This window comes from Tursiops truncatus, chromosome 8 (genome assembly GCF_011762595.2).
Source record: "Tursiops truncatus isolate mTurTru1 chromosome 8, mTurTru1.mat.Y, whole genome shotgun sequence".
NCBI classification, from domain to species: domain Eukaryota; kingdom Metazoa; phylum Chordata; class Mammalia; order Artiodactyla; family Delphinidae; genus Tursiops; species Tursiops truncatus.
In genome coordinates, this window is record NC_047041.1 from 57,256,140 (window position 1) to 57,271,692 (window position 15,553).

The window sequence follows — 15,553 nt, forward strand, 5'->3', positions numbered from 1 at the left end:
AATGTAACTTACAAATGTACAGAACAAGTTTATAAAGATGTATAGAAACAGTTGTTGCAGCATTTTTTGAAATAACAAAAACTGAAAACAAGCTAAATGTCCAGCATTATAACATATATGTTAATATACGCATAAAACTTTCCTGAAAAATATACAAGAAACTGCTATCGATGCATACCACTGAGGAGTGAGACTAGGTGGGTAATAGAAAAAAATTCAATCTTTCATCATACATCCTTTTGTCAATTTATATTTATTTTTACCATTTGCATGCTTTTATAATTTTTAACAGTTGATAATTTTAATATATTTTTAAAACCTTCCTCGGAATACATACCAGTTCAAAATGAACTTTTTCTCTGGTTATGGGATAAGGGATGATACCAAGAGTAGGGAATAAATGGGTCTTGAACATAATCCTTATTTTTAATATACAAGAAAAAAAATGAAAGTCTAACAAAATGTTAATAATTGCCAAATCTGGGTTTATTTGACATATCACCCTTTTCACTTTTTTATAACTTTTTATATCTTTCAAAATTAAAAGTATAATTAAGAGAAAAATAACCATCAAAAAAAGTCTTTCCTTAATCCCACATCCCTCTCCAGCTCCTGCCAATTCTCTCTCCTCCCATTCAAAGACAAACTTCTTAAACGTACTGTCTGTAATAGCTTTCTCTAACTCCTGAACTCCCATTCACCTGTCAATGCAGTTGATTTCCACAACAGACCTCACCACACCTACACAGATACTACTCTCCCTAAGGTCACCTCTATGCTGTCGAAACTAAGGAATATCGTTAGTTCATGTCTTTTGCGATCCCCTCTCAGCAGCACACAGCTGAAACTGTAACGTGATTAACCACTCTTTCCTTCCTGAAACACTCTCCTTTTGGCTGCCATGAAACTATACTAACCTGGTCTTCTCCTACCACGTTGGCCTCCCTTTTCAAGCTCATTAGCCATATCTTGCACCCTCTACCCAATTTTTTAATGTTGGAGTTCCTCAGGGCCTGATCCTTGGGCCTCTTCTCTACTTGTTCTCCTCAGGTAGTCTCATTCATTCCCAAGACTTCAATTAAAATCAACAATATGATGACTTCCAAATTCACAGTTTCATCCCAGACATATATTTTGAGCTCAAGATCAGTGTCTCCAATGGACTACTTAGTATATCTTCCTCACAAGCACTCCAACTCAACATGTTCAAAACCAGACTCAGATTCTTACAAGTTGTTCCATTTAAGGCAGTATATTCAAAATAATTATGTAGATATTTATTTATTATAGTAGAAACATGTTCACCATAGGTTAAGTAGAAAAAAAAGATTATGAAGCATTATATATAATTTGTTCCCATTACTGCAAGACAAAAAAATACACACACACACACGCACACGCACACGCACACACACACACAGAAAGAGAGAAAGAAATGCCTAGAAAAAGACCTGGTAGGATATACTCCAGAATGTTAAGCAATAATCTCTGGATGGTAGGATTACAAGTGATTTTTATTTTCTTCAGCTTCCTCGTGTGTGTATTGTGTGTGTGTGTGTGTGTTTATTTTCCATATTCTCTAAAATGGCTGCTTTTCACTTTTATGATCAGATTTTCTTAGTTTTTTTTTTTCCTCTCCTGATAGGATGCAATATGAAGTTCAGAGCATCAGTTATTAAGTTTTCTTGCTAAAATTGTGTAACTTGAATCTAGAAAAGCTTTTAGATGTAACTTCTAGTTTGTAGGAAAGGAACAGAAGAACATATTATAAAATACCGCACAGAAATAATCAAATTAAAAAGGGAGGAAATTTTATAAGTCAAATGGTCTAGCCTAATCAAAAAGCAACTGTTGTAGAAATAAAATAGTGAAAGATCTGTTCTGCATTAAAGGTGACATCATAGCAAAATGCAAAGCATGAACCATCATTGGCTCTTGGTTATAAACAACCCCATAAAAGACTTTTGGGGGACAACTGGGGAAATGGATAGAGTATTAGATGACATTGGGGCATTATTATTAATTTTCTTCAGGGAGATAATGCTATTGTGGTTCTTTAATAGAATGTAGAGAATATCCTTGTTTCTAGAAATGCATGCTTAAGTATTCAGGGGTGAAGTATCATAACATCTGATCAAGAAAGCTAACGTGGGGGCTTCCCTGGTGGTACAGTGGTTGGGAGTCCGCCTGACGATGTAGGGGACGCGGGTTCGTGCCCCGGTGCGGGAGGATCCCACATGCCGCGGAGCGGCTGGGCCCGTAAGCCATGGCCGCTGAGCCTGCGCGTCCGGAGCCTTTTCTCCGCAATGGGAGAGGCCACGACAGCGAGAAGCCCGCGTACCGCAAAAAAAAAAAAAAAGAAAGAAAGCTAACGTGGGTGCGTGCGCCCTCGGGCCACTGCGCCCGGGCCCTAACTCGCTCACCGTCCTCCCTGCTCCCCAGGCCAGTCGGCCGCAGCCATGGCGCCCAGCCTTAATGATACGATCCTGAAGCCCCACTTCCACAAGAACTGGCAGCGGCGCGTGGCCACGTGGTTCAACCAGCCGGCGCACAAGATCCGCAGGAAGACCTCAGCCCCCAAGAAAGGAGACAGCTCTGCTGCAAAGCTCAAATTGGCCACCCAGCTGACCGGACCAGTCATGCCCATACGGAACATCTACAAGAAGGAGAAGGCCAGAGTTATCACAGAGGAGGAGAAGAACTTCAAGGCCTTCGCCAGTCTCTGCATGGCCCGCGCCAATGCCCGGCACTTTGGCATCTGGGCAAAAAGGGCCAAGGAAGCTGCAGAACAGGATGTTGAAAAGAAAAAATAAAGTGCTGTTGGCAACTTGTTATTAAAAAATAATAATAATAATAAAGCTAACATGACAAAATGTTTACAACAGTTGAATCTAAGTAATGGGTACAGAAGTGTTCATTATATTATTCTTTTGAAAAAATTATTTCTTATAAAACTGTAAGGTTCCAAATGGCAAGGATTATATCATCTTAATTTTGTACCCCCAGCACCTAAAACACAGCCTGGTCCTATAAATGTTTGTTGAGAGAATGAATAAATAAAAAGAAGCACATATTTTGAGAAGCTGGCTTTTAGGCCTGGTAGAAGTGGTGATTCTCTACACATTGCCACCATCTTCTGAAATAATTAATGGATGTAAAACTTCTTATGCACTGCATGGCACATACTAGGCACTCAGTAAATGTTAGTTCCCTTCCTTGCTCCCATTCCTTTACTTCTGATACTTATTTTATTTTTATTTTTTTTGGCCACACCACGCGGCTTGCAGGATCTTAGTTCCCTGACCAGGGATCAAACCCGTGCCCCCTACAGTGGAAGTGCGGAGTCCTAACCACTGGACCACCAGGGAATTCCCTGTTTCTGATACTCTTCAGTCAAAAAACAGATGTCATTACTATCCGATGGCTGCTTTGAAATGTGTCACATAATAGACAAAGCAAAATTGGCATATAATAGGGTTGAAACAGATTGAAATTCATTGAGTTGACCAGATTGAATGAACATTCATTTTGGATAAAATACTGGAAGAAAAGCCTTAGCCTGGTAGATAATGGACATGAAAGACAGGTCTGAAATAGTAGCAATAATAATAATAACTTTTTTTTTTTAATATTTATTTGGCTGTGTTGGGTCTTAGTTGTGGCGTGTGGGATCACTTTTTAGTTGTGGCATGTGGGATCTAGTTCCCTGACCAGGGATCGAACGTGGGCCCGCTGCATTGGGAGTGTGGAGTCTTAGCCACTGGACCATTAGGGAAGTCCCAATACTAACTTTTTTTGAGCACTTTATATGTTTTATCTCACTGAATCTTCAAATAATTCACTGTAGTTTGTACTATAATTCTCATTTTTTAAAGTGAGGAAACCAAGCTATGGAGAGGTACTTAAAAGTCACAGAATAGTATGTGGTAGAGTTGGAATCCAAACTTACTACAGAACTCTTGCTCTTAAACCACTACTTTATGTTCTTGCCCTTTGTCCTGTTCCACCTGAGGGGTAGGATTTGGTCCCAGGCACTCTTCTCAAAGATATGTTAGGCATCTTTTTAGACAAAATTATTAGAGTGTTAGAGGGTCACTTAAAGCAGGAAGACTACATCAGGAAATAACTGTTTACCTGCAGAACAAATGGGATTCTCTCCTGAGGTTCTGAACCTAAAAAGAGGAAGAAAGTATGTTGAATACAATTAGATACCCACATCTATTTGCAAAGCTACCAAAACTTGTATGCTCCTCATTAAGGATATATCAATGCTACATATTTCCTTATTTCCTCCTTCTCTTCTTTCCATAAACATTATTAAGTACTTACTATGGGTCAATCTGTTAGGTCCTGAGGATGCAAAAGTAAGTAAAATGTCTCTATCTATGGTCTAGTTGGGAGAGAGATATGTAAACAGATGCGAGCCACAATACAGTGCTGATCCAGAACAAAATCATGTACAAGAGTTGGTGGAGTACAAAGGAAAGCATGCTCATGAGGGGTGAAACTATTTGAAATGAGGTTTTAAAAATTAAGAACTATTCTCGATTATTTAGCCCCACAGGAAAAGCATTCTAGGCAGAGGTATGAAAGTAGTATATCTGGGGAACAGCAAGCAGGTGGATGTGAGTGGCACTTAAGCAGCAAGGAAGGGGGCAGGGTAAAAGAGGTAATCAGGGGTCAGGTTATGAAAACCTCAAACACTGTGCTAAGGAGTTTTGTCTGTACTTTGTGTGGGCAGTTTAATCACAAAAGTGATTTGATCAAGTTTAAGTTTTAGAAAGTTAACCCTGGCAATAGGTGAGCAATGAATAGGAAGACACGAAACTGAGGGAAGAGGACCAGTGAAGTCGTTCTTGCAATAGCCTTGCATTATTCGAACAATTTCAAAAGCAAGGCTGACAGGATTTATTTAAGAATTAGATGTAGAGTGAGAGAAACAACAGTGTCAAGGATGATTCCAAGGATTTTGTCCTGAGCAACTAGATGAATGGAGTTGTCATTTACTGAGAATGGGGAAGGAGTAAGTTTGCAGGGGAGTTAATGCTTGAGATGCTTAGTAAACATGTAAGTGGAGATGATGAAAGAAGAATGCTGTGTGAACCACCTAGTGGAATGCAAATATTAACTATATTTTTACTGTTATTAATATCCTTACCTCAAGAGGGAAAAGGCTTGCTTAAAAATGGTGTCATTCCTCAGACACAGCGCCTACAGCAAAATAGCCATGTTAGAACAATTGTAAGCATTTACAGATCTCCAAGTACCTCTTCACAAAGAGGCTAGAAACCCACAGTACACAAAACAAAATGGAACCAAAGTCTCTTGTCTAGCAAAGAAACTGCCCTACAGTTAATACCAAACATGCAGGCAAACCAAGGCCATCTTCTTTCCTATTCTACCCACTAGAGAAAATGCTCGAAAAACAGAAGCCCAACCCCCCCGTACTACTTGGATTGCTTTTTTTTCACCCTATTTCCCCTTTCTAATTTGATTTATATTTTCTTTTTTTTAATACTTATTTATTTATTCATTTTCTTGGCTGCATCAAGTCTTAGTTACAGCATGTGGGATCTTTCGTTGCAGCATGTGGACTTCTCTCTAGTTGTGGCATGCAGGTTTTCTCTCTCTAGTTGTGGCACACAGGCTCCAGGGTGCATGGGCTCTGTAGTTTGTGGCACATGAGCTCAGTAGTTGTGGCGCATGGGCTTAGTTGCCCCACAGCACGTGGGATCTTAGTTCCCTGACAAGGGATCGACCCTGCGTCCCCTACATTGGAAGGTGGATTCTTTACCACTGGACAACAGGGAAGTCCCTAATTTATATTTTCTAATATCAATCAACAACTATTATGTATGTGTCAAGCACAGTCGCCATGCAAGGGACTTTCTGAACTCTTCCCTAATTCTCAAAACACTGCAAGGCAATTTTACAGGTGAGGCAACTGAGGCCCATAGAATTTATATTCCAAGAAATTATAGCTAATAAGTGGCTAAGAGGACTGTTTTACTCCAAAGACTATGCCTCTATTACACCACACTCTCTTAATAATAATAATGATAACAATAATATAGCAACATGAACAAAACAATAATAATGAGAGAAGGCAGTTGCAGTGGCAGCTTCCCCCACTCTTCACAATCTTACCCCCAACAACCCAGTTATTTTAATCTCACTCTGCCCTGCCGGCACCCACTCAAAAGGTCACTGCTATAGGTTTACTAAGAGAGTGCTTAACATAGAGGAGTTCTTTTTATAAAGTAACTAGATAATAAATAATAAATGCCCTTAAGGTCCCATAACACAAAGAGAAAATCCTGTCCACTATGAGGAACAATTTCAGTTCCTTCAACATTTATGTCTTAAAAGCCTATTATGTGTAAAAGCCTTCAGAAACAAAGGAAAGTCTGAGAAACTGTCATAGACAAGAGGAGCCTAAGCAGACATGATGACTAAATGTAATATAATATACTGGATGGGATCCTACCTAGACCTGAAAAAGGACACTGGATTTTAAAAAATGAAAGAAATATGAATAAAGTATGGACTTAATAATAATATGTCAATATCAGTTCATTAATTATGAAAAATGTACCATACTAATGTAAGATAATAACAGGGAAAACTGGATATGAAGTATATGGGAATTCTTTGTACTATCTTTGCAACTTTTCTGTAATTCTAAAACTGTTCTAAATTTTATTTTTTTAAAGCCTATTATGGGGACTTCCCTGGTGGTCCAGTGGGTAGGACTCTGCGCTCCCAGTGCAGGGGGCCTGGGTTCGATCCCTGGCTTGGGAACTAGATCCTGCACACATGCCGCATCTAAGAGTTCACATGGCACAACTAAGAGTCCACATAACACAACTAGGAAGGCTGCATGCCACAACTAAGAAGCCTGCATGCCACAACTAAGAGCCCGCATGCTGCAACTAAGACCCGGCGCAGCCAAAATAAGTAAGTAAATAAATAAATATCTTTTTAAATTAAGAAAAAAAAGCCTGGACTTCCCTGGTGGCGCAGTGGTTAAGAATCCGCCTGCCAATGCACAGGACACGGGTTTGATCCCAGGTCCAGGAAGATTCCACATGCCGCGGAGCAACTAAGCCCGTGCACCACAACTACCGAGCCTGCACTCTACAGTCTGCAAGCTACAACCACTAAGCCTGCACACCACAACTACTGAAGCCCGCGTGCTCTAGAGTCCACGCGCTGCAACTACTGAGCCCATGTGCTTAGAGCCTGTGCTCCACAACAAGAGAAGTCACCACAACGAGAAGCACGCGCACTGCAACAAAGAGTAGCCCCCGCTCGCCGCAACTAGAGAAAGCCCACGCGCAGCAACGAAAACCCAATGATGCCAAAAATAAATAAAATTTTAAGAAATAAAAATAAATTTTTTAAAAAGCCTATTATGTGTCAACTACTGTGATGAATATGAAAGGGACTGTAAAAACAAAATATAACAACATGAATGAAATTGGAAACATTATGCTAAATAAAAGAAGCCAGTCACAAAGGGCCAATATTGTATGACTCCATTTATATGAAATAGCCAGAATAGGAAAATCTATAGAGAAAGAAAGACTAGTGGTTGCCTAGGGCTGGGGGGGGTCTGGGGAGCTGGGGATGCCAACTCAGGGATATGGGTTTTTTTTCTGGGGTGATGAAAATGTTCTAAAATTGATTGTAGTGATGGTTGCACAACTCTATAGATATTAAAAGCCATTGAATTGTATACTTTAAATGGACAAATTGTATGGTATATGACTTATATCTCAATAAAGCTGTTTAAAAAATGTAAGCACAACCCCTTATAGGAATTTGAATGGCTGAAGATATGAATACACATTTGTATTAAACAGCTAAGCAATACCACAGTATTATATGATTAAGTCAAAATAGGTGGCACAAACAACAAGCACCTCTGGCAGGGAATCCAGGTGTTGATGGCCAGGAGAAGTTCTTAGCTTTTGGGGTGTTACAGATCAGATATTGCTGATAATCTGCCCCAAATCATGAACCTTCTCCCCAGACAAATAAATATAGACACGAATATACAAAAGTTTGCATACTTAGCACAGGGAACTATAGTCTTATAATAACCTATAATGGAAAAGAATATGAAAAAGAATCTATATATATGTGTATATATACATATATATATAACTGAATCACTTTGCTGTACACCTGAAACACTGTAAATCAACTCTACTTCAATTTTTTAAAATGTAGCAGGTGGGGACTTCCCTGGTGGTCCAGTGGTTAAGACTCCACGCTCCCAATGCAAGGGGCACGGGTTCGATCCCTGGTCAGGGAACTAAGATCCCGCATGCCGCATGGCGTGGCCCCAAAAAAAAAAAAATTAAAATGTAGTATGTAGAATCAAATAAATTAAGTAAGTAAGGGGGAAAAAAAGTTTGCATACTACTTCAAGAGATTCACTGAAACTCTTAACATCACCCATAGGCCACTATGCTAAACCAAGAGATCCTCAAGGGCAAGAGTCATATCATCTTCCTGTTGTTTTAGTAAATAAATAAATGATTAGGAAGAAGTGAATGAATGACAATCATTGCTACCATTTATTACGACCCACATCTATTTTGCTGAGCACCTACCATGTGTCTAAATCATAATTCCATTACAGGATAAATATTATTATCCCATTTTACAGTTGAGGAAACTGAGATTAAGTAATTTACCCAAAGTCAAACAACTACTATCAGAACTAGCATAGGATCTTAGGTTTCTCTGACTCCAAGGCCTATAATTTTTCCACTATTCTACACCCTCTCTCCCATAAATGAATGTGTTAGTGTTTAGGAATTTAGGGGGGAAAATGATCAAATTTAGGAAAAGTGTCCCAGAGAATGTGAGGTCATGAAGATTGGGAAGGATATGAATAACAGAAGGAAGGAAGGACAAAGTATGCAGACAATCCTAAAAATGACAATTAAATCAGATACTAAAAGACTTTGTAAACATGTGTACAATATGCTTAACCTTTTCTTGGCCAGCATAAAAGACAGAGCAGGCAACTGGGAGCCCCAGGACACAGGAGCTCTGGCTGGCTCTGCCCCCACTGGTCACCATACTAGTGATTGGCTAGTAATTTTCCCCTCTCTGGACTTAGAACAGATGACTCTAACGTCCCTCCAGGTGCAAGATCTATCAACCACGACAAACAGAATAGAAATCAGAGTGAACAGAATGTATTCTTAAATAAATGGGTCACTTCATACAGAAGAGGTATTGGATGGGAAGAAAGATCTAGATGAGACTGATTTTTCCTCACTTCAATTGTTCAGATTTCTGAGTCTCCACAATAGCTATGGATTTAATTATCTAAAAGCCAAACCATTTTAAGGGTTGACAACTGTCTGGAAGACATTCAAACTGTGGTGTGAACTCTCCCTTTCAGCTCTGGGAAATGTGCTTCCTCTCCCCTGCAATGCTCGGCATCATTTATCAGGACAAAAGTAATCTATTTTGGGACTGTATCCACAAATACTCTCTCCCCACAGTCAGCAAATGAAGAGCAGCTCCAGCTCCAGACCAAATGGAAGAGAAGGCCAGTGACTCTACTGAATGAATGAATGAGGACAGAGCTGTTGCAGTGGGTTGCAAAAATACTTGTCCCATGAGCTCGGGAGTCAGGAACCAGAAAAGGACTACACAGCTACTTAAGAACTGAAGTCACGGGGCAAAATCTATGGTGTGTGAGTAACTTCAGACAACAAAGCCCTGGGGTGGATGGTGACAGAAGTGGGTAAGGGGCCCATGAGGCAAGCAACTGTCTTATGAATATTAACAGAATATATTTGTATATCAACAAATATTATTTAAAATAGCATTGTTACTATCACTTATTGAGTACATCCTTTGTGCTAAGCACTTTGCTCAATCTTTACACCAATCCTCTAATAGAAGCATTGAAATAATTGCCTCTATTTATAGAGGAAAAAACAGAGGCTTAGGTAAATTGCCTAAAGTTATAGGTTTGGTAAGAGGTGCCAAGAATTCAAACCAAATCTGACTCTAAAACCCATGTTTTCCATTCTGCCATACTACCTCTCAAAAGAACAATACCAATTTAATAGCAGCGAAATTCATATAATAATGATAATAATAATAGCCTAAATAATCCTACCATTTGTTGAGAACCTGCTTTATGCCAAATATCATTTGCATTAACCCTCACAACCATTCTGTGAAGTAGATATTTCTACCCCCATTTTACTGTAAGGAAACCAAAGCTCAGAAATGTTAATTAATATGTCTGATGCACACAGCTAATAAGTGGTATTCAAGCTGACCTTTTCCTAAGTTCTTTCGAAATTGATTGCTTGTAATTTTTTCTTTGGCCATTCTCTTCTGAATGTGTTTAATATGGTGACTATCAAAGCCTGTCTTTACACTGAGTCTTTACAGCAGTTAGGAACACAGGTTATAGATTCACACAGACCTGGGTTTGAATATCAGCTCCTCCACGTTACTAGCTGTATGATCTTTCGCAAGTCACTTAAGAAATACTTGGGGCTTCCCTGGTGGCGCAGAGGTTGAGAGTCCGCCTGCCGATGCAGGGGACACGGGTTCGTGCCCTGGTCCGGGAAGATCCCACATGCCGCGGAGCGGCTGGGCCCGTGAGCCATGGCTGCTGAGCCTGCGCGTCCGGAGCCTGTGCTCCGCAACGGGAGAGGCCACAACAGTGAGAGGCCCGCGTACAGCAAAAAAAAAAAAAAAAAAAAAAAGAAATACTTGGCCTCACATGCTATATCATTTCATTTATATGAAATGACCAGAACAGACAAATCCATAGAGACATAAAGTAGATGAGTCGTTACCAGGGGGTGGGCAGAGGGGGGAATTGAGGAGTAAATGCTTATGGGTACAACGTTTCTTTTTAGAATGATGAAAATGTTCTGGAATTAGTGATGATGGCTGAACAACTTTATGAATATACTAAAACCCACTAAATTAGCCGCTTTAAAAGGGTAAATATCATGGTACGTGAATTATATCTCAATTTTAAAAAGAAAGAGAGAGAGATTGAGAGGAAGGGAGGAAGAAAGGAATATCTGGCCTCACACCATATTGCTGGATGGCACTTCTAGGCCACAGCTGAGCTCTGTTAAGCCCAATTCCCTACCTTCCTCCAGGACTAAAATGTTTCAAAACAACTGTGGTCACTGAAATGTAAGCCCAATCCCCTACCATCTCCCCAACATCCCCATACTTCTGCTCACACTCTCCCTTGATACAAGCTCCCTTGCTTCTCTCCCTTCCAATTTCCTCTGGGCCCTCTGGAACTCCAAACGTGTTCTCATTTCAGGACCTTCGCACATGCTCTCCCAGTCTAAATTCTATTATTCTTTAAGTCTTAGTCATGTCACATCACCAAGAAAACTTTCTTGACTGCTCAGACTTACTTGAATTCTGCTGTTATACACACCATATAGCACACAGAATCTTTTTTTTTGAGGCATTTATCACAATTAGTTAAGTAATTATACTTTTTTTATTGAAGTATAGTTGATTTACAATATTGTGCTAGTTTCAGGTATACAGCAAAAGGTAGTTGTATGTTTAATTAGTCTATTTTGCTGGAAATATAAGCTCCTTGAAGACAGGAACTACTACATCCCAGCATCTAGCATACTCTCTGGCACATAGCAAGTGCACAATAAATATTTGCTGATCAAATTAGTAAATCTCTCCAAACCTCACTTCCTTATCTCTAAACAGGTTATAAAGCAACTCATATAATAAGAACCTGCTGTATAAAAAAATAAGTTAAATAAAAAAAAACTCATAGAGTTGTTGATACTATTAAATTAGATATTATATGAAAAGGACTTAGCAAGTGCAAGGCACATTGTTAACGGTCAAATTGGGAGCAGTGACAATAACTGTGGTGATTGTTCAGTTCCTCATTTATTGAACAATATGTACTTTAGTATGTGACAAGTGCTGAAGATAAAACCATGAACAAAATAGAGAAATGTCCCTGTCCTCCAGAACTTACAGTCTAGTAGCGACCAGGAAATAGCCAACTTCTTGACCATTTTGCTGGGCTTTTGGACTCCCTGCCCTGCTAGGCCCTCTGAAATTTCTGTCCTCCTGTTTCATATCTTCTTATATCCTCCTAATTCATGTCTGTTGATTTGTCATTTTTTTCAATCCTCACTGCTATTTGTTCATATGAACTCTGCTCCATGTTAGCCTTCAGCGTTTCATTTGAAAACATCTTACTATGTGATCAGTCCCCAAGGTTGCTCCCTCTGGACTGGTAAGGCTAGCATATCTTTTGTGATCACCACCACTCCCCTAATCATATCCTTGTGGTTCAAGGGTATGGTAATCCCCGAAAAGAATGGTAATCTGAGGGTGAGTGACATCCAGACCTGAGCTTGACACTCCAACACCATCCATTTTCTCTGCAAAGTAACTCAGCAGGTGAGTCACTACCAATTTCCTGTGCATGTTGACTTCCACAGGCACCATCCTTCCATCTTGATCAAACAATGTTTTCTGAAGTCTGATGACTATCAGCATTAGTGTCTTAATTGGATCAATGCTGCTTTACTACTTCTGTTAACCTAAAGAGGTATGTGATCCCACCCAGTTTTATTCCAGTAAAGCTGAGCTTCTCACTCATCTAAAATTTGAGATGATTTCTTAGGGTCCCAGGCACTGAGCTAAGAGTTTGAAGTTCTAGTCCCAGCTCTACTGTGTACTTACCACATAATGTCAACATTTTTTCATTCACTTATTCATTCAATATTTATCAGGTCAAGTACACTGTAGACTGCATATATACAGACATGAAGAAAATACAGTTGCCTACCCTCAATCTTTCTTTTTTCTTTAATTTTTTATTTTATTTTATTTTTATTTATTTATTTTTGGTTGCATTGGGTCTTCATTGCTGCATGCAGGCTTTCTCTAGTTGCGGCGAGTGGGGGCTACTCTTTGTTGTGGTGCGTGGGTTTCTCATTGCGGTGGCTTCTCTTGTTGCAGAGCATGGGCTCTAGGAGCACAGGCTTCAGTAGTTGTGGCATGTGGGCTCAGTAGTTGTGGCTCGCAGGCTCTACAGCGCAGGCTCAGTAGTTGTGGCGCACAGGCTTAGTTGCTCCACGGCATGTGGGATCTTCCCGGAGCAGGGCTCGAACCCGTGTCCCCTGGATTGGCAGGCGGATTCTAACTACTGGGCCACCAGGGAAGTCCCTACCCTCAATCTTGCTAATGAGGAAAGTAGATGTGCAAATTATTTATTACACTGAAATGAGATCAGTATAATGGGCTGCACAGGTCACAAAGAAGGGAAGGACTGACAACTGGGAAGGTCAAGGAAGGTTTTCATTCCTCATTTCACAGATGAGAGAAACCAAGATTATTATCAAATTAGGGAGATGCAAAATACTCAGAAGAGGAAAGGCAGTGGGGTTTTAGGAGGGGTAGAAAATCTAGGCTCCAGTTCAGCACTACCACAAAAGAGACTGTTGACCTATAAGCAAGGCATTCGTTCATTCAGGCATTTGGTAAAGCATTTGAGAACCTATTATGTACCAGACACTGCACCAGTAGTTTCCACCTCCTTATCTGTTGTGTCTGCCAGGATTATCTCATATCATGAAGCTCAAATAAAATTATGGAAATGAAAGCAGTTTATTAACTATAGAATAATATCAATATTCCTATTTGTATAGTCCTTCACACTTAGAAAATACTCTTACATTATCTTCTATAATCTTTACAACAATTCCATATGATGGGCACCATTATCTGCATTTACAGATAAGAAACTGAAGCACAGCGAGGTCAAATAACCTGCCTAAGGTCACACAGCTAGCAAGAGATAGAACACAGGTCTGATGCAAATCCCATGTGTTTTCCTTATAAATGTAAAGCATTAACTAACACTTCCAGACAGGCTGAGACAAGGATGGTCACAGGACTGCATATGATTAGATGCCAAAAGATAATACCAGCTAAGAGTTCAAAAAATAAACAAGCACTTTGGCTGGAATGGTCTGAAAGCTTTTAAGGAAAAGATGAGACCTGAGCTGGGCCTTGAACCATGGAGCATTTGGATAGGTGGTGAAAAAGGTGAGGGCATTCCAAGTGAGAAAGCTCCACAAGATCAAAGATTAGGAATTCAGCATTTGGTAAATAAAGAAGAGACTACCTGGCCAAAGCAATAGGGCAGAACGGAAGAGTGAAGTCAGTAACAAAGGAGTCTGGAAGGGAACAGTGGCATCAGACCCAGACGGGCCCTATATGCCCTTGTATCTTTAGGTGATAGCCTATGACAGATTTCCATGGGCTCTTCAGGAGTATAGAATGGCCAAAAACAGCATTCCCTGAACAATGATCCCTCCCTTTCAGCATTCCTCAGAATCAAGGCTCTTAGAGCAGGAGCATGGAGCCACCAATCTGACCATCTTTAACAGTTAAATTTTAAAACTTTGATTTTTTTCTATTATCTTTTCACCAGATCTAGTTAAATTCTCACAATTTGGCTAAAGTGAACAACAGAGAGTTACTTCATTAAGGATGAAGTGAGGTTTGGGATCTTAAGGAAACAAACCTAGAGACATTCAGGGGCTGCCCCAAAGTTAGGACCAGTAGATCCATGAGCAGCAATGATCATGCTGTGTATCATGGAGTAGTCTCCAAATTAATGCCTTGAATAAAATTTTAACATGAATTGCTAAAAAAAAAAAAGTCATTATTCTAAGCAGCATGGTACAACTGAAAAAGCACAGCTGAAATCTGTTAAGAGAACAAGGGAAAGTCAAGGAATGCTTTACGTGGTTCACACGGTTTTACTGCAGTCACGTAATTAAGGTTTTGTAAGTAAAAATATTTTTTTATTATTACCCTTCCCTTGTCACCAAGTAGCCTCACATCCCAATCTGTTCAGCGAGTCAAAACGGTATTCTTAGAAAAAAATCTGGAAGCTGATGACCTAAAGCAAAAATAAAATGACCTGCTCAATGTCGTACATATTATTTGGACCTATTCCGCTGTGATTCCCATTGCGGGGCTCCAGCCAATGCGAGGCGAGGGTAGCGCGAAGGGGGGCGTGGCGCGCGGGTTAACGCCCCGGGAGCAGACGACTAAGCGCAACCCTTTGACAAGGCGCCGCACGTGCTTCTGGGAAGAGCCTTGTTCTCTCCCAAGTCTCTTACCCGGATGTCTGCAGCAGCGTGAGAGCCCTGCGGCCACCTCGCAGCTCAGCTCTTTTCACCACCTCCCCCGCGCCCAGCGTGCGTGGAACCTACGTTACCTTTCCCAGAGCTCTATTCATCCTTTGCTGCTGCGCGGCCTGTAATTGTGCCAGCTGAAGATCGGCCCAAGAAGCCGCGACCGCTGGGCGTCCGAAAACACTGACGGAACGGCCTCGATCCGGTCCGGTAACAATATCCGACCGAGGCTCACTCAACTCCCGCAGCACCTTGGTTCCGGCAGCTTATGAGACTCAGTGTCTAGAAGTCGCCCACTACAGCTCAAGTGTCACCATCACTGCGAATTCTCCGGACAGAAT

The 15,553-nt window shown here is 40.5% G+C and overlaps 1 protein-coding gene and 1 pseudogene across 1 annotated transcript in view; one reads left to right on the plus strand and one right to left on the minus strand.

Moving 5' to 3' along the window:
• The window catches only part of MRPL48 (mitochondrial ribosomal protein L48), a 55,183-nt gene that overhangs the window by 31,985 nt on the left and 7,645 nt on the right, over positions 1 to 15,553 (minus strand). Inside the window, exons 2-4 of the mRNA XM_019946608.2 lie at positions 15,296 to 15,477; positions 5,159 to 5,211; positions 4,135 to 4,172 (exon numbers count right to left, since the gene is read on the minus strand). Of these exons, the coding sequence (XP_019802167.2) occupies positions 4,135 to 4,172; positions 5,159 to 5,211; positions 15,296 to 15,477 (273 nt within the window). The remainder of the gene's footprint in view (positions 1 to 4,134; positions 4,173 to 5,158; positions 5,212 to 15,295; positions 15,478 to 15,553) is intronic.
• LOC109551980 (large ribosomal subunit protein eL13 pseudogene) lies at positions 2,410 to 2,813 on the plus strand (annotated as a pseudogene).